The 20,112-nt window shown below is 52.1% G+C and overlaps 10 protein-coding genes across 10 annotated transcripts; all 10 read left to right on the top strand.

Moving 5' to 3' along the window:
• Positions 1–220: 220 nt before the first annotated feature.
• On the top strand, positions 221–2,260 carry DQ04_00121120 (protein phosphatase 2A regulatory subunit; the record flags this gene model as incomplete). The annotated part of the gene is made up of 1 exon (XM_009308207.1): positions 221–2,260. One exon carries the CDS (start codon positions 221–223, stop codon positions 2,258–2,260), a length of 2,040 nt encoding a protein of 679 aa, XP_009306482.1.
• A 353-nt stretch (positions 2,261–2,613) lies between these two features.
• DQ04_00121110 (sterol C-24 reductase) lies at positions 2,614–4,077 on the top strand (the record flags this gene model as incomplete). Its single annotated transcript, XM_009308206.1, has 1 exon — positions 2,614–4,077. One exon carries the CDS (start codon positions 2,614–2,616, stop codon positions 4,075–4,077), a length of 1,464 nt encoding a protein of 487 aa, XP_009306481.1.
• A 1,402-nt stretch (positions 4,078–5,479) lies between these two features.
• DQ04_00121100 (hypothetical protein) lies at positions 5,480–5,911 on the top strand (the record flags this gene model as incomplete). Its single annotated transcript, XM_009308205.1, has 1 exon — positions 5,480–5,911. The coding sequence occupies one exon, from the start codon at positions 5,480–5,482 to the stop codon at positions 5,909–5,911; it is 432 nt and encodes a 143-aa protein (XP_009306480.1).
• A 409-nt stretch (positions 5,912–6,320) lies between these two features.
• DQ04_00121090 (tetratricopeptidedomain 4) lies at positions 6,321–7,493 on the top strand (the record flags this gene model as incomplete). The annotated part of the gene is made up of 1 exon (XM_009308204.1): positions 6,321–7,493. One exon carries the CDS (start codon positions 6,321–6,323, stop codon positions 7,491–7,493), a length of 1,173 nt encoding a protein of 390 aa, XP_009306479.1.
• Positions 7,494–7,949: 456 nt separating this feature from the next.
• Positions 7,950–9,875, top strand: DQ04_00121080 (proton-dependent oligopeptide transporter, POT family; the record flags this gene model as incomplete). The annotated part of the gene is made up of 1 exon (XM_009308203.1): positions 7,950–9,875. The coding sequence occupies one exon, from the start codon at positions 7,950–7,952 to the stop codon at positions 9,873–9,875; it is 1,926 nt and encodes a 641-aa protein (XP_009306478.1).
• A 671-nt stretch (positions 9,876–10,546) lies between these two features.
• DQ04_00121070 (putative 60S ribosomal protein L6) lies at positions 10,547–11,137 on the top strand (the record flags this gene model as incomplete). The annotated part of the gene is made up of 1 exon (XM_009308202.1): positions 10,547–11,137. One exon carries the CDS (start codon positions 10,547–10,549, stop codon positions 11,135–11,137), a length of 591 nt encoding a protein of 196 aa, XP_009306477.1.
• A 349-nt stretch (positions 11,138–11,486) lies between these two features.
• Positions 11,487–13,013, top strand: DQ04_00121060 (hypothetical protein; the record flags this gene model as incomplete). The annotated part of the gene is made up of 1 exon (XM_009308201.1): positions 11,487–13,013. The coding sequence occupies one exon, from the start codon at positions 11,487–11,489 to the stop codon at positions 13,011–13,013; it is 1,527 nt and encodes a 508-aa protein (XP_009306476.1).
• Positions 13,014–13,345: 332 nt separating this feature from the next.
• On the top strand, positions 13,346–14,368 carry DQ04_00121050 (hypothetical protein; the record flags this gene model as incomplete). Its single annotated transcript, XM_009308200.1, has 1 exon — positions 13,346–14,368. The coding sequence occupies one exon, from the start codon at positions 13,346–13,348 to the stop codon at positions 14,366–14,368; it is 1,023 nt and encodes a 340-aa protein (XP_009306475.1).
• Positions 14,369–14,650: 282 nt separating this feature from the next.
• DQ04_00121040 (hypothetical protein) lies at positions 14,651–16,879 on the top strand (the record flags this gene model as incomplete). Its single annotated transcript, XM_009308199.1, has 1 exon — positions 14,651–16,879. The coding sequence occupies one exon, from the start codon at positions 14,651–14,653 to the stop codon at positions 16,877–16,879; it is 2,229 nt and encodes a 742-aa protein (XP_009306474.1).
• Positions 16,880–17,025: 146 nt separating this feature from the next.
• On the top strand, positions 17,026–19,254 carry DQ04_00121030 (hypothetical protein; the record flags this gene model as incomplete). The annotated part of the gene is made up of 1 exon (XM_009308198.1): positions 17,026–19,254. One exon carries the CDS (start codon positions 17,026–17,028, stop codon positions 19,252–19,254), a length of 2,229 nt encoding a protein of 742 aa, XP_009306473.1.
• Between the last annotated feature and the right edge of the window lie 858 nt (positions 19,255–20,112).

The following is a 20,112-nucleotide window of genomic DNA, read 5'->3' as shown; positions in this document are numbered from 1 at the left end:
TAACCATGTTTTCTTTTGTTTATCATGTTGTTCTTTTTTTGGCGTTTTTATATCTCGACTGGAAAACAACAACAACAACAAAGATAGCATCGCTATTGGGTGAGCATACCATTCAGCACGCAGGTCGGGGTATATTGACAACAGACTCTTTACTGAAAGGCGTCATACGCACACGTACACGAGCAAGGAGGGAATTTGACACTTACCTCAAAAGAAGTATATGCTGCCCAATCTGAGTTTAGACACAACTCTCGGCCGGCGGAAAAAGTTGCCGGATCGCCGCGTTGAAGAGGGTGCGCCAGGCTGCTTTTCGCCGCGCCCTTCGCACTCGCGGAGTTTGAGCATGGTTAGCAGTACCCATGAAGAAGGGGCGCCTGCTGCAGCAGAAACAACAACAGCGGCGTCGCACCGCTCCACCTATGCAGCAGAGCCGCACCACGTGCGTGCATCCGAGCAGCGCACCGCTCAGACATTAACAGAAGTTCCTCCGGCGCCGCAGACACGCGGTAGCTCGTTAGAGGGGTTCTCGCGCACGCTAGGGGTGCCAACGCTGCCGTCCGCGGAGCCTGAGCTGGAGCTTCATGGGCGCAAACTGCGCCGCTCACCGCCCAAGGTAACGCTGTTGGACCACCAGCAGGCACGGAGCAGTTCTGCATCCTCGTTGCGTGTGCACGCTGCGGCTCCCTGCGGCGACGGAGACGGTGGAAGGGCGGCAGCCTCGGCACATCGCACAGCGATTGGCTCTGCGTCAGTTGGCAAACAACTGGCGCTGTTCGAGGCGTATGTGTCGGGGAAACCATGGCGAAGCATACCTGAATCTCATCGAGGTGGATGTGGGGCTTCAGCTTTGACGATATCAGCCCTTGCGACAAGTAGTTCAGGGGAATATGTTGCCCTTGGGGATCGTTCCGGTCGTGTTTTTGTGATGCACCGAAAACAGCAACAAACAGATAAGGACGGTGGAGACAGGGGAGTTGGTAATGGAAGGGGCGTGAATTATGAAGCAAAAGGATCCACATCACTTTTGCGTGAGCCCTATGAATTTGTTGTGGGACGTCAGGCGTACACCTCCGTTATTGACCCGTTGAATAGTGTGGAGGTGACGCCTAGTGTCCAGGCTCTATCCTTTTTGCCACAGGTTGGGCCAACGACGTATCTGCTCACTGCAAATGAGAAAATGCCTAAATTGTACAAGGTGATACAGGTGCGGGAATCTCCTACGCCATTCTTGGCCGTGGATCGTCTCGGGGAAAAGTGTTCGGGCTCATTGACTTTAAATCCCCTCCGTGGTTCGACGACAGTCGCGATGAAGCAGGTATCTCGCTACGCGCTGAACCACGAGTACAACATCAACTCTTTGTGCCCTTTGGCCGATAGCGCGCAGTTTTTTTCTGCGGATGACCTCACGGTGAAGCTGTGGTGTGTGGAATACCCTGACACCTCTATCGAGACGTATAGCCTTAGGCCGCCTTTTGACGAGGAACCACAAGAGGTGATTTGCAGCATTCGCAGTTTCCCCCATGAACCTTTTCTGCTCTTTGTCTTGACAAGCTCCGGTTCCATTCGCGTGGTTGACACCCGCCAAACTCTCAAATGGTTTCACCAGGCACCGTTGGTTTTCAGGAACATGGTTTGCAACGAAGATGTCATGTTCACCAGTAGTCTTACAGACTGCGCTCTGAGTCCCTGCGGTCGGTATGTGGCTGGCCGTGACGTGGTAAGTGTGTGCCTGTGGGACATTCGTCGCGCTACACTGCATGACCGTAATCCGCGGACGTCACCAACTCCATTCAACCACGAACAAGAACATAATGTGGTGCGTCGGTGGGAATTGTACCCCCATCTGCGGCCGAACGTTGAACAGTATTACCAAAATGAGCTTCTTGATACGTTTAATGTGCGGTTTTTGAATGGCCGCGAGGTGTGCACTGGCGGCTACACTCGAACGTTGTACATTCTCGACACCATGAAAGATGATGGCGCTCTCAACGGCAAAAGTGTTGTCACTCCACAGGGTAGCGGTGCCAAGGTACTGCAGTTGCCGGTGCTTCAAGACGCAAAAAACAATCTGCGCGGACCGTTGCACTCATTAGCGATGGGTGATGTAAGTTTCCCTGCTGCTGAAGAACTAGATGCAGAAGCTGGTGCCACAGTGACGCAGCTTTCCCAACCCTTCACCTCTACAAAGGGTGACTGCTGCATGTTGGCGTCATGTGGGCCGGCTCTTTTTCAGCTGGTGTACACCAATGTTGGCTGTTAAAACTACGGCGTGGCGTCGTCTGATGGGGTGAGGAGGCAAGTGGCAATGTGCCTCTCTTCATCATTTCGGCCAATTACGTTTCTTTTTCTTCTCTTGCGCTTTTGTGACGGTACCGATGCAAGGACCACAGGAATTGAAGCATGTGGTGCTTCATCCACCCCCCTTTTTTTTCGTTTGACATACCATTGTATTTGAATGATAATAATAATAATAATAATAATAAAGCAATATTTCTGTCTTTCTACGGGTTGAAATAAAAACAAAAAATTTTACAGAATCATTCTATAATTTCATTCTTATCTACATAAAGAGATACACTTAGACTTTATTACCAGTGCGTTGTCAATCGTCACATGACTACCAAATCCCGTCGGGCGTCATCGCGCTCGCGGTCAAAAACTCCCGACAACGGCTCGCGGCAGGCAAAGCGCTTAGCCCCAGAGGAGTTATACAACCTCACGGTGGAGCGCAAGTTCACACCTGAGAAGGATACATGGGATGGCCATTACGAGTTCTGCGGTTGGATGGGTGCCCTTGGTATCATGTTGGCATCGCACGTTCTCATATACTACTTCTGGGTGTGTATTGAAAATTTTCAGGGTACACTGATTTACCCCGGCCATCCACTGCTGCAGGGCGAATCAATGATTACCGTGTTTGGAAATTACCTGCGCGCCCACGCAGCACCAACGTGGGGTACGTTTGGAATGTTCACCGCCTTCTTACTGGTGGAGTATACACTAGCCGTGGTTCTTCCCAGCGTCGAAGTGAAAGGGCTTCCCATCCCGAGTGAGAACGGCTACCGCCAATTGTACAAGTGCAACGCGGTACAAGCCTGGTATTGCATGCTGCTCATCGTCGGTGTGTTTCATTACACAGAGATCTTTCCTCTGTGGAAGTTGCGCGCGGACTTCGGCCGTTACTTGACTGTCGCGACCATATGGGCGGATGCTATCTCACTGGGTGTGTACGTTGTCGGTCTTCGCAAGCAGATTCGTATGTCACATAACATTATCTACGACTTCTTTATGGGATCCGCTCTTAACTATCGCCTACCTGGAGGCGTAGACGTTAAGCTGTTTGCCGAGTGCCGCAATTCATGGGTACTATTGATGATTCTCACACTGAGTAATGCTGCCGCCATGCAACACGAGATTGGCTACGTTACCGGCAACATGTGGTTCATTGTTGTGGCACAGTCACTGTATGTAAATGCCATTCAAAAGGGTGAGGAGTGCGTCATTACTACCTGGGACTTGTTCTATGAGAAGTTCGGGTGGATGCTGGCGTACTGGAACACATGTGGTGTACCCTTTCTGTACTCTTTGCAGGGTTTTTACATTCAGACGGTTCTGAAGGATCGCGAACACAAACCGTGGCAGTTGGCGCTGATGTACGCTGTGCTCATTGTGGCTTACTACATATGGGACAATGCCAACTCACAGAAGAACCGCTTCCGCATGAAACGCAATGGCACTCCCCAAAGCATTCTCCGTCGCAAGTCGTTCCCGCAACTTCCGTGGGGCTATATTGAGAACCCACGTGTGGTGAAGAGTGAAAGAGGAGAACTTTTCGTGGACGGGTGGTACCGCTACGCACGCAAACTTCATTACACTGCCGATATTATCATGGCAACATTGTGGGGCGTGTCGTGTGGTTTTGATTCCTTTATTCCGTTCTTCTATGTATGCTTCTTCTTTTCGCACCTTGTGGATCGTGAGGCGCGTGATGAATATCGCTGCAGAAGGAAATACGGCGAGCTGTGGGACCGTTATATAGAGCTGGTTCCGTATAAGTTCATTCCGGGGATTTACTAGCTTCTTCTGTTGATCAATTAATAGTTTTCTTAAGACGATACCTACACACTCACTGCCACGAGTGATGAGGTGATATATATATATATATATATATATGTCTGATAGATTTGATTGCGTATATATTTCCTCTCTCCCCCTACCATATATATATATACCTGTGTGTGTGTGCATGTTTATCCCCCACCCGCCGTCTTGTTTCGCTTCGCCCATCCTCCTGCCACTCACATGTGGCGTGATGAGGCAACGACACACCGAGTCGTGTGGCGCGAAGGGAAGAAAAAGTGGAACCGAAACAAAAAAAAATACCAAAACAGAGCAGTGCCCCTCTAGGTGAGGTCGAGAGGGAGAGACACGAAAAGTAATGATGACGGTGAGGGGGCAACGGTACGACACGCACAAGGACAAAGCAATGACGAAGGAGGTGGAGACCCACACGAGAAGAGTCAAGACGAAGGAGCATAGTATGAAAGAAAACGAAATGAAAAAAAAAANAAAAGAAAAGTACGTGAAGAAATGTTTAGACGAATGAACGAGCGAGCGAACCCCCGCACGCTTTAATTCTTTTTTTTTTTGTGAGTTTTTTTTGTATTTTTGTGTTTCTACTTGATGGGTTCACTAGGGTGAGGCGTAACGAAGGCTGAGAGAGGAAGCGCAATTTGTGTCCGAGCGAAGATGAAGGCGGTGAACCCCCCAAAATGGGGGATGGGGGGAATTTCGGCATACGCGACGAAAGCAGCGAGAGACAAGAATGGAACCACCAAGAATGTGAAAAATGGGCTGCTGTGCGTCTGCGTACGACTCTGTACGTGTCTTTCTGTAAAATCTAGAAATTCGTGTTGTACGTGTTACAAGCGTATGACACAACTGAGATCTTGTACGTCTGTGACTACGGATGTGGTTTTTCGCGCTTCAACTGCAAGCGATCGTGACAACAAAGCAAAGCGTAATGTAATTTAAAAGAGAGACTCAATGGACAGGGATTCACCCATTAAGCATCTGGCATGCATTTAGGGAAAGCAAAGAATGTCGAATGTGACTGTGACTGAGACGACGACAATAAAAAACAAGGGGGGACAGTGATACTACTGATCAAACCCCGATCAAGGAAGAATGAATCGAGAAAACGTGGATACACAGTTCATCAGAGCGGTAATGGCGAGTGATGACCACAGGGCTGAGGTGCATCGCTTCCTGCGCTTTTGCGCCCGTGCTCTTTTCCATCGTACTTTATGGTCAACACCAGCAGACACTTACTACTATCTCTCCATGTACTTTTTTTTTCCGGCTCTTTGGGTTGTGGTGCCGCGGTACCTGCTTGGGGAAGGGAATTGTAGTGGGACGTGTGTGGTGGCGTCTCCTGTAGGATTATATAGAGGCAAAAAGAGCCGTAACAAGAGCAACTATGCTTCGGCGTAGCACTATCGCGGCAGACAGCTTCAAGGAGCACTATCACCGTGTCCACCTCCCACGACGGTTGGCGCTGCAACGCTACATCCGCCAGCAGGGACTCCGAAACAAGGCCAAGACTCAGCAAGAGGTGCCTTACAGGTACAACCGCTGGTGGGTCAACGCCGATCACGAGTTCGTGCATCAATACGCCTTTGTAGAGGATCCAGAGGTGACGAAAGCTAAGCGTGAGGCGCTGCCGCCTGTGACGAAGGAAAACATCTGGAAGGAGCCCCAGCAAACATTCTTCCTGCCGTTCGCTCCCTACATCCGCGTGGTGGATTATCCGAAGGATCCTGATGCAAAGTTCCTGAAACCGGTGAATGTCCCCCGTTGGAAGGACTACATGCAGCGCACAAAGCCGGTCGTGCCACGAACGTGGTATTAATCATTTTTGTCTGGTGTTTGTGTTGTTGTTCTTCGTGATATGGATGCTCGTGAAGAAGCCGGAGGGGGGAGCTGAGTCAAGAAGAAAGGTTGCGAACGACGAGTTGGACTGTTATGACCCTTGATCTCTTTTCCAGCTCCCAGTGTGGGAGAGGATGCACATCGTGCAACGACAATGCCATGCATCTGTTTGATGCTCATTCTGTGTCGTGATGCGAGTGGAGGTGTAGTGCGGTATCACCCTTTCACTGTATTTTCATTCATCAAGTGTAATGCCATTTATATGTGTTGTTTCTTCCTCCCTCACCATCACCATTGACGTTAACCCTACGGTTTGAAGGGTTGCACCAGGGGCAAAAAGGGGTGGAGTAGTTGTAGTTGTACTAGTAGTTGCTGTTGTTGCTACGTCGATGAACCTGCGCGGCTTGGTGCCATCAGACAGGGAGCTGACGGAGGAACAGCAAACCCAGATTCATGACCTCCAGGCTGAAATTGACGAGATTTGGAATCGGCGCGGCGACTACAAAATCGACGACAAGGCTTGGGAGAACATGCCGCTTTTCATGGAGAACATCACAGAGGAGGACCTGCAGAAAAATTCGGACTGCGCTGCTCTCGCCAGCATCGCATACGACGAGGTCCCAGCGGAGGATATTGCGGAGAATAGGAAGCAGCACGGCAACAAGGCCATACAGCTCGCTCTCAATCCAGAGCAGGTCAACAAGGAGAACCTCGCGCGTGCGGCCGCCCACTGCTACACAGAGGGGCTCAACGCCAAGTGTAGTGACCCTGTCTTGAATTCACAGTTGTACGCAAACCGCAGCCTAGCGCAGTTCATCATACAGAACTATGGGCACGGCCTCGAGGATGCGCAGCGTGCCATCATTCTTAATCCAGAGTACAGCAAGGCGTACTACCGTGCCGCACGGTGTGCGGAACGTGTGAAGAAGTACGACCTCGCACTGGACCTACTGTCAAAGGGCCGGCGTACACAACCACCGCCGGAGGACCGTGCACTGGAGGAATTTGCCGAGCTCGAGCGTGTGTGCCGCGAGGGAAAGGAGAAGGCGCAGTCGAAGCACAAGAAGGACAGCGTTCGTACAAGGGCACGGGCAGCAGAGACGTCAAACGTGCTGCGCGCCATGACGTCTTGCGGTATTCGCGTGGCACCCACGCCGGAGGTGACCAGCGAGCAGATGGGCGTGTACGGACAACACCAGCCGTACTTCGACACTGACAGCCTCCTGCATGTGCCTGTCCTCTTCATGTACGATGAGTACCAGCAGACTGATTTTATGCAGGACGTCGCGTGTGATGTGAGCACGGCGGAGCTTCTCGAGGAGCTGATGCCGTTCCCATGGGACGACCGTGGCCGCTACCGTCACATTAATGATGTTGTTGTTATCTTTAAGATTGACGACGGGGTGAAGATGCCGGAGTACTACGAGGTAGACCCGTCGTGGCCGCTCCTGGAGGTGTTTCGCTCGGGATCATACCGGATGCCGACACTTCTGCCTGTTCTGCATGTTGTTTGCAGGAGCTCGGAGCTGCTGCAAGAGTGGAACCCCCAGAAGGCTCTGTAGAGCTCTATCCCGACTAATTTCAAGTAAGACGGAACGAAAAAAAAAAAAAGGAAGACAAGGCGTGAAACAGACAGCCAAAAGAATTCACGAGTATTAAAGACGAGAAGAGGCCTCCCTTCAAAGAGAAAGAAAAACAAAAAAACCGTGACTGGTATGGATTGCTTGTAGTGTGGCGCACATAGGGCGAGAATAGACGTTGGCATCGGGACATAAAGGGGTACACAGACGCATAAAATGCCATTTTTGTCTTGTCCTCTTTCACCCTTTGTTTTTGTTTTGTGGTTTCAAAGTATTCTTTGCAAGGGAAAGCAAAATCAAAAAAAAAAAAGAAAACGCCGAGTGCTGTAGGGCTCGCGAGGATCGGGCAAAAAACATCTGAAACACATGAAAACGTCTCAGAGGGAGGAAAAAGCTTGTGCATTTTAACGATTGTACAATTAGGGCAGTGAAGGAAAAATGGCCACACTGAAACTCTTCGGATTCCCCTTCCAGGTGTGGATCGTGATGACCGTTGAGTTTGCAGAGCGATTGGGGTACTATGGTACCACATTCATGCTAATGACGTATTGCACTGTTATGCTGCGCTGGAGTCCCACCGCTGGCAACGCTCTTATCAACAGCCTATACGCCATCGCGCCCGCGTCAGCCTGTGTTTCGTCCGGACTGGCAGACGGTCGGTGGGGTCGTCCCTTCGCCCTCGTCGTGTTCATGTCGGCACTCGTGGCAGGGCTTTCTCTGGTGGCGCTGTCATCCGCTCCATTCATGTACGGCGATTTCCCGCTCGAGCCATCTGTTTCTAGCGTTATCATGTTCGCTGTGGGCATGAGTTTATTTGCCGTTGGGTATGGAGGCATGAAGGTGTGCACCAATCCGTTGATGGCTGATATTGTATCGGCGGTCTACCAAGACAGCGAAACAGGATGCCATGTTGTACTCTCACAACTGTTTCGTTGGATTTATTGCGTGACGAATAGTGGCGCGCTTTTGGGCATCGTTGGGCCACCGCTCCTGCGTGGCGTCGAAAAGCGACACACCATTATGGGGTCCGTCACGTACACAACAGGCTACTACATCGGCTTTTCTGTATCGGCGGGGTCATGCGCTGTTGGTCTGCTACTGTTTGTCATTACGTATCGTTGGTTCCAGCGGAATGAAAGGGTGCCATCTTTTGTGCTTGGGCGTATTTTGTTGCACGCCATTCGCATTCGGTGGCTTTTCTTTATTGGATCTATTTGTGATGATGAATTTCTGCGTGCGCATCGTTGGGATTTAATTGACTTCGCTGGGTACCCTGCAGCCGCGATGGGAAGTGCCGATGAGAAAAGATTCTATGAAGTGGCCGCAAAGAACCCTGAATTGGCGGAGAATTTGTGGAAGGCGACAGAGAAGGACGAGAGGGCACAACAGCAAAACGGGTTCCCGATGAATGCACTAGATGACACCAACAACGAGACGGGAGAGGATGTCACTATCTCGGAGCACATAGCTGCGGAAAAAATGTCCGCACTTGACCCTGTTTGGATCGCTGACGCGAAAAAAGTCAGTGACGTGTGCCGCGTTTTGGTTATCATGCCGGTCTATTGGCTTGTCACAAATCAGTTCAGCACAAACATGATCCTGCAAGCGGCGGCAGTGGACCTTCCTACAAACATCCCTCCGGAAGTGTTTAATAACATCAACGTCGTAGCACTTCTCATCTCCCTCGTTTTCTTTGACAGACTCTTGTTTCCATTCATGTTTGGCGATCGTCGCCCACCGGTCCGGGGTCGTGTATTGGCTGGCATGTGCATCATGATTGTTTCCATGGTGTGGTGTGGCTTCGTGCAGCTGGGTGTGGAGAGCCGTGGAATTTACGATAGTGAGAACGACTACAATCTGTACCCAGGGGAGAAGATGCTTCCAGCTGGCTGGCTTGTGCCCCCGTATGCTATGCAAGGCGTTGCGAGTGCGCTGGTCGATACCACCATCATGGAGGTGACGTATATTGTTGCACCCGTGTCAATGAAAGGGGCGGTGATGGCACTCTATCTCATGGCATCTAGCATAAGCGGATTCCTTGGACTTGCTCTTTCCCCAGTTATGCTGCCGACAAACATCATGATCATCATGTTTGCGCTCGCAGGGGCGCTTTTTTTTGTGGGGGGCCTGTTTTTTCTTTTGAATCCCCCCTCAGAAGACATGGCAACGCCGAGCAGCTGTAATGACGTTGATACAGTAGTGGAGTCGGATACACTTACAAAGCACGAGAGTGATCACTTGCTGCACCGAGAGAGCACTCACACGCAGGACAGTTTTCAGTACGGCTGTGCCCCGTGCACTCTTGTGGAGGGGGAAGTGCGAGAGGCCAAAGATACAGATGCTCATGCTTTGAGTGGGAAGTGAAGGTCTCTTCCACAATAGTGAAGTAAAGGTAACGGCGATTTTCATGGATTTTTCTGCATGCTATGAGATCTACCCGAAGGAGAGCACAAGAAACAAAAACGTGAATAAGGTATCGAAGCGAGAGCACTTAGGTGGAAGGCGGGGGCTTGATGGTTAGCACTGCGGAGACACCGTCATGAGTCGAGAGCCGATGTCCGATTTTTTGTTCTTTTTTTTCGTCTTGTGAGGGTTCCTCTATTCCCACGTGCCTGTTTCTTGCGTATGTTATGATGTGTCAGGGGCCAAAGTTGTCATAACTGTGGGAGCTTGACTCGGGTGAGTATACTTCTTTACCTTTCCCTCCATCCCCTGTTTATGTGTGTATGTGTGTGCGTCTGTGGATGGTGTGTCCAGCCTGCGGAAATACCGGGACAGTTTTGGTGTGTTTGAGTCTTTGGGGAGGAGGGTGGGCGTGCTTAGAGAAGGCTTAGTGTTTCAACGCCTATGCGATGCTGGTATCGTTGGTGGCTTTCTGTATGTGAGTGCGTATCCTTTGTGCCTATATGTGTCTAACACTGTGGTTCATAAGGTGACTCCATTCCTGTCCCTTTCGTTTGCTTCATGTCTCTTCTGCTCCCTCTCCGCGCTTGCTGTGCTCTGCGCAGATCCGAAGCTCGTCAGGAAAAGCAACGATGCCCGCTGCCGCCAAGAAGGCCACCAAGAGGTCCACCAAAAAGGTCGCCAAGAAGGTCAGCCGCAAGAGTGCCGCGTACTCGACGCTGCGCAAGAGCTGCACGCCCGGCACCATCGCCATCATCCTCGCCGGCCGCTTCCGTGGCCGCCGCGCTGTGATCCTGAAGCAGCTTGCCGGCAACGGTCCGCTTGTCATCTCCGGCCCGATGAAGTACAGTGGCGTGCCGATCCGCCGCATCGACTCGCGCTACATCATTGCGACGTCGACGAAGGTAGACCTGAAGGGCGTCGACACGAGCGCCATCACCGCCGACGTGTTCGCGCGCCCCAAGCAGGAGAAGCGCGTCAAGTCGGAGGGCGACTTCATGGGTGACAAGGCCAAGAAGGCGGCGGAGCGCAAGGCGAAGAAGACGTCCAAGGCCGCACCGAAGGGCACCGTCAGCGACAGCCGCGCGCAGCTGCAGAAGAAGATCGACGCTGCACTCATTGCGGCCATCAAGAAGGACCCCCTTGGGAAGGAGAAGGCCGGCTACCTGCACTCTGTTTTCACCATCAAGCCGGGTGATGTGCCCCACCGCATGAACTGGTAGACAGACGTTGGATCGAGCTGTGATCAGCATTCTGTGTTTTCCATTTATTATTTCGTATTTTTAAAAGAAAAAAATACATATATATATATATATATATATATATCATCGCCAGCGCTGTCCGTTTTGCAAGCATCGTGTACAGGAACGTTGTTGTGTGCGTTTTCCCTGCATTGCTGGTTTTTTCCTGTTTTTTTTTTTGTTGTTGGTTTGTTCTTTCTTTTTTGGATGAAAAGCCCCGTTACCGCGGCAGTACTAGGGAGAACGAAATCCAAAGCACCTCCAAAAAAAAAAGAAAAAGAAACAACATCGTAAAGAGGTGCGCGTGTGTGTGTGTCTGAAGAGTGATACGATGAGTGATAGTGACAGCGACACGTACGACCCGGCAGAGGTGAGTGGCACAAAGGTGGCACATAACATGGACGCTGTCGCAGTTGCTGCAACGACGAAGCATGACGATGGCAGCGCACCGTCAAGTTCGCCCCAGGTATCTGCCACATCAACAACGACGGCACCAACAACATCACACCCAGTCATGAACACAACAACGGCGGCGGGAACACCAAGCTCAGGGACAACGGAATTGGCATCATCCTTGACTTCGACAGGGTATACTCTTCGTGGGGTAAGTGGTCGTGTTCGTTCCGCCTGCCTGAGTCCATTGGGGTCGACGCTGTGCGCCGCAGGGGAAGGTGGGACGCTCTGTATGTGGGACTTCTCGGTTCCATTGGAGAGCCGCGCTGTGAAGCCAACACGCATTCTCACGCCGTTCCCGAACCGTATCTCGGGATTTCAACCAATTGTGTCTGTGCATTCTGCCAGTGATGGGGCTTACTTTGTTGCTTGCCAGGATGGCGACTGTCCCGCACTCATTGCGGCTAGCGGCAAGCAGCTGGGCTACTGTGCGATGGGGCAGCGTGGTGTCGTGGATGTCGTTCAGTGTAAAGGCCATCGAGCACCTGTGACGTGTTCGGCGCCATCTCCAGGGATGGCCTCACGCTTCTTCACCGGGTCTCAAGACAGCACCGCTCGCATATGGGACACAGCGTCGTTTGATCGGCAGTCGGTCTATGCGGTGAAACACGGCTCCGGGCAACTGCTTGAGAACGTTGTGGTGGAGGCTGTTGTGCCCCTCCTCAGCGCTACCGGTGACAAGACGTCCGTATTTGCTACTGGTGGGGAGGATGGCCTTGTGCAATTGTGGGATGCACGCCAAAAATACCGACCGGGTGGTGTCATTGGGGTTCTGGATGTGTACAGCAGCAAGGCTGGTGCTGGGTCGAGTCTGAAGGCCTCAAATAATGATTCTTTCTTCGAAGAGAAGCACGTGGGTGGCATGGCGGAACCCGATTCCTCACGCCCAATGCTCTGTGTGCGCTACGGCTCCAATGTGCGTGTGCTGGACTTGCGCAAGATGGGGAAGAACGGTATTGTAGAAGATGTTTGTCCACCGCTTACGGATCTACCGTTTTCGACAGACACAACACCATTGATACCATGCACGAGTACGTTGTTTTCGGAGGGGAAGCCTTCATTTATGACGTGCACGAGCCGCGCTGGATACCGACACATTGCAGGGGGCCACGTGGTGCAATTCACCTACATCGAGGGGAGCTATCAACCAGCCATGGTGTGGCGGCCAGGTACGGCAGAGGACAACGTGCTCGCTATTGCGGTTGACGTGCAACAAGGGCAGCTGTTTGCGGGGATGCATAGCGGTGACGTTATTGGACGCGTTAGGCGTCTTGGTGTGGACTTGGCTGGGAGTGCGCCAACCATGCAGACATGGCTTTCTTCACGCCCAGAGCGTGAAGAACGTGTAGTGGGGAAGAAGTCTCGGCGAGGGGAGGCTGACCTGGACGATGAGGCGGTCTTTTAAACAAGGCAGAATACATTCATTGCCTTTCTTGTGAATCTCGTTGCTTTTTTTTTNACGATGAGGCGGTCTTTTAAACAAGGCAGAATACATTCATTGCCTTTCTTGTGAATCTCGTTGCTTTTTTTTTGTTTTTTTTTTGTTTTTTTGTGTGTGTGCGTCCTTTTGTTTACAGTGCGTCTCCATGCTGTTTCTTCGCTGCTTTCACTGCGCTATTACCAGCCGTCACGCCAGGGTGTGCGAGCAACTAGAGGTAGAATAGCCGACCAGCGCTAAAGGCCAAAAACAAAAAGAGCGAAACGAAAGATTGTGTGCGCGGTGTGCCGTCTGTACGCATGATGGAGACACGGAGCCGCATTGGCGACGGCAAAGCTGCCACACCGTTGCACTCTTCCGATGCGGTGTTTGGGCCTCTGCCGGCGTACGACGACATTTGCCGCTTTATTGCGGAGTACTCCGGGCGGTTGCCGTCCAATGTCTTTACCGGGACTGCCCCGTACGAGTACGACGGCTGCGACTATGCCCTTATACTGTATGCCATTCTGCCCAGTAGGTGTATCGATCTCTCCCGCCTGTGCTGGTCCACGACGCCTCTCCCAGCACAGCTAGAGGCGAATTTGGCGGTCTTCTGCGAAGGTGCACGTGGACTGCAGTTGTGTGATGCTCCAACGTCGTCGTTGCACCCGCACCATCTCCGCTCCACACCGATGTGCATCGTGCATCATATCAAAGTCCAACACTGGCTCTTCGTCTTGTCGCAACGATTCCCTCCAGAGGGGGGCTTTGACGCCGCCACGCTGCGGATGGAGCAGCGACATGCTCAACTTGGCGAGCCGCGTTTGCCTCTTGGTGTTACAACAGCAACTGTGCCATCTTCGTCACATGCGAGCATCGCCACTGTTGAAGCTGGTGGTGATGATACACTTCCTCTTCCATCTTCTCAGTGCCACGCCGTATGGAAAGCAGCTGCAATTGACGTTAGACGAGACACCCCTCCCTCTGTGGAGGCAACATCGAAGAGTGGAGTTGGTGATATCGAAGCACAACAACCGAAATCGTGGAAAAACTACGCCCGTCCATGGCGCTCAGCAGCTGCCACCAAGCCGGTCACTCGACAGCCACAACGAAGACAGCATCCTGCGCAGCCACCCGCTGGTATTACTACCACTCCTGTCGCGACCACGGCATCACCCACGTTGCACTCTCTTGCTGATCAATGGTGTGAATCAGAGCGGCGGCGCCTGCAACTCAAACGGAGTCTCTCGCAGGCCCGTCAGAAGACTGAGAATACACTCTTTTTGAATGGTGTGGTTGACTATGATGCTGTTCTTGCTGTTTTGCAGCAGAAGCAAGAATGATGGTCTTGAGAGGCGGTACGTTAAGGGAGGCTTAAGATCTGGCTCTCCTTTTAGGATCTCTTGCGGTGTGGGCTGCGCACCACGCATCCCACTTCTCTCCCTTACACTTCTGCCTACAGTTAGATCCTTGCATACACCATTTCTTCCGCACAGGATTTCTGCATTATATTGCCTTTCTCTTGTTATTGGGCTCTCTTTTCTTCAATTATCTCTGAATCCTTCCATGTTCGCCTTCTTCCTTTTTCATCTACCAGTGAGGTGGGGAAGCAAGCTGTATGGTAGATGCGGTCCCGATTAGACCTGCTGCGCCACGCATTGTGCCTATGTGTTCCTCAGCGCCGGATCCACGCGAAGCAGAACGACATCGATAGGGGAGACCATGCCACTGTTGCTCCACGCAACATGGGGAGAGGCTTGCACAAACACGAATGGCTGTGCCTGCATCCTGTGGAGAAATGGACAACGCTTGTCGACCTTGGGAGGCGTGCGCCATTCTTGCTTGAGATGCCTGCCCCATCTACCACTACTGCTGCTTGTTCAACCACGGGCAGAGAAAGAGGAAGTGGGAAAGACAGAGGCGGTGGATGGCGATCAAAAGTGAAGACACTTGCCGCAGGTTTGCTCTTTTGGCGTTTTTCAAAGGTGAATGCCGGGGCGAAGGCGTGCAACAGCGCAGTGGTGCGACTATCGCCTGTGGCGTTGGAGCAACATCGGTGTCTGGTGCACGAGCTCCCGTACTGTGTGCGACTGCGGTTGTGTTTGTCTTTTCTGATGTGGATTCGTTCTCTCCGTGATATCCAGGATACTCTTGCGCGTCTACGACTGCCGTACGCCGACACACGTCGCGTGCAGCGCAGCGTTATCGCTGATGTGTTTCCTACGCGGATGGCAGAGCGGTTTGTCGATCCCTACACCACAGTGTCCGTCAAGATGGACGCAGATCTCAACGCCACTGCGGAGCAGGTGCCAGCGCCCCACGCATGGCGTCCCGAAGGAGTCGAGGAAGAAGAAAGGGAACTGCGACAAAGCGTCCTGGGGAGCGGCAGCGGCAACGGCAACGGTCGCCATGGCGGGCGTCCACATGGGGGGCGGCGCTCTGCACAGAGCCCGAAGCATTTGCTGCGTTCTGTACAAGATCTGCATGCGAGACCGAGCGATGATGACAAGTTGGCTTCGCGGGCAAAGAGGCGCAGCTACCGCTTGCTGCAGCAGACCCCAGCATCCCACCTTGCACAGGCAACTCCACTGTCCCCTTCTGTGTCTCCGTCTCCGCCAACGCCATCATCATCACCATCATCATCATCATCATCAAAAGTGTCATGGGCGGTGAAAGATGCACTTCGCAGCACTACTCCTTCCCCGTTGGCCACCGATCACGAGGAGGACGAGCGGTACCACCACAACTATTTACGCGGTGAGGGGTGCCCACTCGATGAGAATGGTCGGCTGACGAGCACACCAATTCACATCGCGGTGCCAAATTTGGCAGACCTGGGTACTGTGACACGTTTCTGCGTTATGGCGCATACAGCGGTGCTGTCCTCACTCTTTGTGGAAGGACGTACGGTTTGCTTCACGACAAACCATCCACTCGTGCTAAACTACATAACATTTCTTTTCGATGAACTCATTGAGGACGGTTGGATGAGTGCTTCACCATGTGAGGGTGACGCCCGCCCATACATGGCGGACTGGTCACTTTCGGAGGGTGTGCTGGTGGTGCTTCCACCCCGGGAAGGTAAGTCGTTTAGTACACGTGAGCTACGTGATGCCGCTGGATTGATTCTGCAGTGTGCCCCGTGCTGCGTCCTTGTGGAGGCTGCGCAGAGTGACCAGCCATCTCATTACAGTAAGGCACTCATGGATGTGGTGGAGCGGCAGCAGGCAAAGGTTTCTACCCCACAGACAAAAGCTTTCTGGAAGGTATCATGGATACCTGTATCGCCGTCCACAACCATCCGTGGTGTAAACGGACGCACAAATGATGCGAAGAGTGAATTCCAGTCCGCTGTGAACGAAATTCTGCGCCAGTTTTACATGGTGACATTCATTTACACACCTTCAAACAGCATGCTGACACCTCGGCAGGCGCAGGATTGGTGGTGGAATGGACTGCCTAGCAGTGTACATGTTGTTGGCGTGAACAGTCACGCAGCGAATCTGTTGTACTACTTTCCACAGGCACCTTTTCTGCTGAAGAAGATCGGCAACGCGTTTCGTTACCGCGCAGTGCAGCGTGTGCTGCTCGGTAAGAATGTTTATGGAGGGAGAGAGGACTGTGTTCGTCAGTGGGCACACCGCTGGTTCTGCTGGGGCGGACTCTCTCGGACTGGCCTGCACTGCCACCTGGCAGTTGAGGAAAGAGCGCGACTGCTGTTGGGCAACCACTGCGGCGCCAGTGATACTGAAGCGGTGGATGCCCTGAAGTTGGAGCGAACAGTGGATTACCTGGCAAATCCTAGCAAGGTCACTTGGTTCGCTTTAATGACAGCAAAGCTGTTTCGCGTGTAGCGAGACGCCGAAGGAGACGAGGGTGGAAATGTGGATTTGTAACTACTTCAATCGTTACAGTAGAGTTAGTGTGGTTTGGTGTTATTTCGCTACTTCACTCCTTTTCTATCTATTGGTGTAGGGTCTATCGTATTGGCAGATCGCATATGAGGTGCCTCACCTGTTCCTTCGTTAGCGATGATGAAGCATGCGAGGAGTCCAAACTCCGAAGTTTCGTTCCCTGTCCACGTTGCAACGAGCTTCTGTACTGCTCCATTGCATGCATGAAAGCTGGTTGGTTTGGGCACAGGTCGTTTTGCAGCGCATCTGTAAGCCAACAGATTGGAACACAATGGATTACGAAGCGACAGCAGCAATTTAGTGAGCAATTCGAAGAGACTTTGAAACGCTTCGTTATCACGGATAGCGCACCACTCCTTTCTGAGGACCTGTTGTATTTTTTAGAAGGGGTTTCTTCTTTTGATGGTGTTTCTACTTGCGTTGTAAACGAAGACACAATGGAGCTCATCAAAAAGGTTGCTACTGGTGCTGAGGCGGTATTGACAAAAGCTGTTGAGGCCGTAGAGGTAACAGTGTTTGCGCTGCTCCTTGCAAAACTTCTATCACTTTTTCTTTGCGATCACGACAGGGCATTGTGGGCCTTGCGACGGGGTATCGCCCGGCTCACATCACGTGAAATTCGAGAGGATGTTGCAGCGTGTGTGCGACTCTTACAGGAGGAGCGCATGAATGTGTGGACGCGCAAGTATCCAAAGGTTGTCATGGTTCATGGGAATACACCAGTGTCCTCAAAGGACATCTCGTGCGGCGAGGTGATTGCTTGCGACAGTGTACCGCTTCTTTCGTGGGGAGGCAATGGCTTTCCTCCCGCGCTGTCTCTCAGACAGACATCAACACATGATAATGGACTTCAGGCGCTTCGGGATGCTTTTTTGCTAAAACGAGACTCCGAAATCGGAATGACCGGCCTGACGGAAGATGCTGTGGACGCAGTGACGCTCCTGTTGGAGGAATTTCTTGGTGTACAGTATGTCGACGCCGAGGTGATCGTGTCGGCGACAACGTACCTGACAAGGCTTTCAGACGATTTACCGCCTCGATGGCTGGTAAATCTTTTCTTTACTGCTATGCGCTTTCGGCGACGATTACAGACCGATGAATGGGGTCTTTTCGACCTCGCCTCGTCTGTTCGCTACTCATGTGCCCCCAACTGCACCTGGGATGGAGAGACGGGTCGGCTAATAGCCCTGCGCTCGATTGCCCCACACGAGCCACTCACAATGGGCGCCTTCTGGGTAGGACCTCTGGCCGACACTGCGCATCAGTTACTGAAACTTCCGGTACACATGCGACAGGAGTCTATCCGCGCCAGTGTCGGCTATACCTGTGCATGCGACAGATGCAGTGGGAGTCTGGCTCTTTTTCATCATTCACGCAACAAAATAGTTGTTGAACAGGAGGAGCAGAGAGGAATAATGTACACCGGGATTGATTCTCTGCGTGCCTTTCCATGCCCTCTCTGCCGAGGTGAGGATGGTTGGCGGTACCGGCGTCAGTGTTGTGGGCAGCATCAAGAAGGTGACGGTGGCTCGCCGGAGCATGCGAACCAACTGGCTTTGCAGCGACGTCTCGCACCGTCCGAACCTTGGTTGTGCCTCCGATGCGGAGAGCGATGGCGAGACAGCGACATGCCGTTGGAAAAGGAGACGCGACTTTGTCGTCAGGCGGAGCGTATTGTGGCTGTCGCCGCGCACGGCATCATTGGAAAGGGATTCTTCGAGGAGATGAAGAACCTCATGCAGGATGTTCTTGAGCTATTTGGGAGGCAACACCACAGTGCTTACCTACTCACATGTGAGGCATTCATTCTATTTTACCGATATATTGCGGCTCGTTTCGCCCACCCGACGGGCCCGGCTGCGCAGACTCACATTGTCGCCTGGTGTCGTAAGTGGATTAGGTGTGCAGAAAACATCCAATTGCATAAGGAATGCCCACACGTATACGCGGCGTTTCTCACGGATACGGCTTTGTCTCTATCAAGTGCGGCACTCTTGAGGGACAAGGTTGTCATCCTCCGTCACGCCGAATCACTTTGTCCCATTGCGGTCACGCACAGCGCAGACAGCTCGAAGGTGAGTGCACTGGCGGCATTCCTATATGATACTGCAAGCCCCAATTACACAACTATGGGACAGCTCCCGAGTGCCTTCGCAGCGTTCATGGATGCAGAAGAGCAGGACCTGGAAAACACACTCATTTCGGAGTGGGAGGCACACCTTTTGGAGCGTATACGATCTGAGGTTCATAGCAGCGGAAAGCCAAACCTGCCTAGCAACTTAGCGGAAATGCTCCAAAGAAGGGCGCCTACGTGACTAACAAAGTGATCTTTAGCTCCTCTGAAAGACTCCTGTTCTTTATCAGCGGGAATCGGGATGCTATAGAAGTATCTGTTTCTTCAGGCACTTTGTAACACAGCTTTCTATGTGGAATGTGCTCACATCACTATTGAGTTCTGCACACTTACGCTTGTACAAATGATTTTCATCTACTACTAGGTTGACTAACTAGGACAATCCAATGCAAATGTCAATGTACACTAAGTAGCGTATAATGCAAAGAGAACAATCGTCGAAAACGCCAGCCTGACGGATGATATGATGAGCAAGAGACGCTGTATCTTCTTCACAAAGAGCAGAATTAACCAACTGAGCGGTCTACTGCACCGATGACAAGCGTGAGCTGAATCCCCGTCCTCTTTTTTCATTGCTTCCCCTCCCTGAGCTTCTGAGTTGGCACGAAGGAGGTACATGCGCCGGTGGGCGTATGCGGTCGTCCATCGGAGCGATTTGCCCCCGAGACTTGTTCTGCACATGTGTTTGCTGATGAGACTGATATGGTCCGTGTTTCAGACCCCTGGATTGACGTACAGTAACATATCCTCTGATCGGTGCTGGTTGCCCTTTCCCTCCCCTCCCCCCCTCTCTCTCTTTTTCTGACGGCGCTGGAGTATGCTCCTGTGTTTCTGCTGCAGGTGTTGTCGGTTGGGCCAGCGGTGTGTTTTTGTCCCTGCAACCCTATCTCGCAACCCCGAGAGTACGGCATTGTGTATGTGCCCCAAGCCATGACGGATGATATGATGAGCAAGAGACGCTGTATCTTCTTCACAAAGAGCAGAATTAACCAACTGAGCGGTCTACTGCACCGATGACAAGCGTGAGCTGAATCCCCGT

Source organism: Trypanosoma grayi, assembly GCF_000691245.1.
Source record: "Trypanosoma grayi strain ANR4 Tgr_12_V1, whole genome shotgun sequence".
Taxonomy (NCBI): domain Eukaryota; phylum Euglenozoa; class Kinetoplastea; order Trypanosomatida; family Trypanosomatidae; genus Trypanosoma; species Trypanosoma grayi.
Note: the sequence above shows the minus strand (reverse complement) of the source record. Positions and strands in the feature narration are given on the sequence as shown.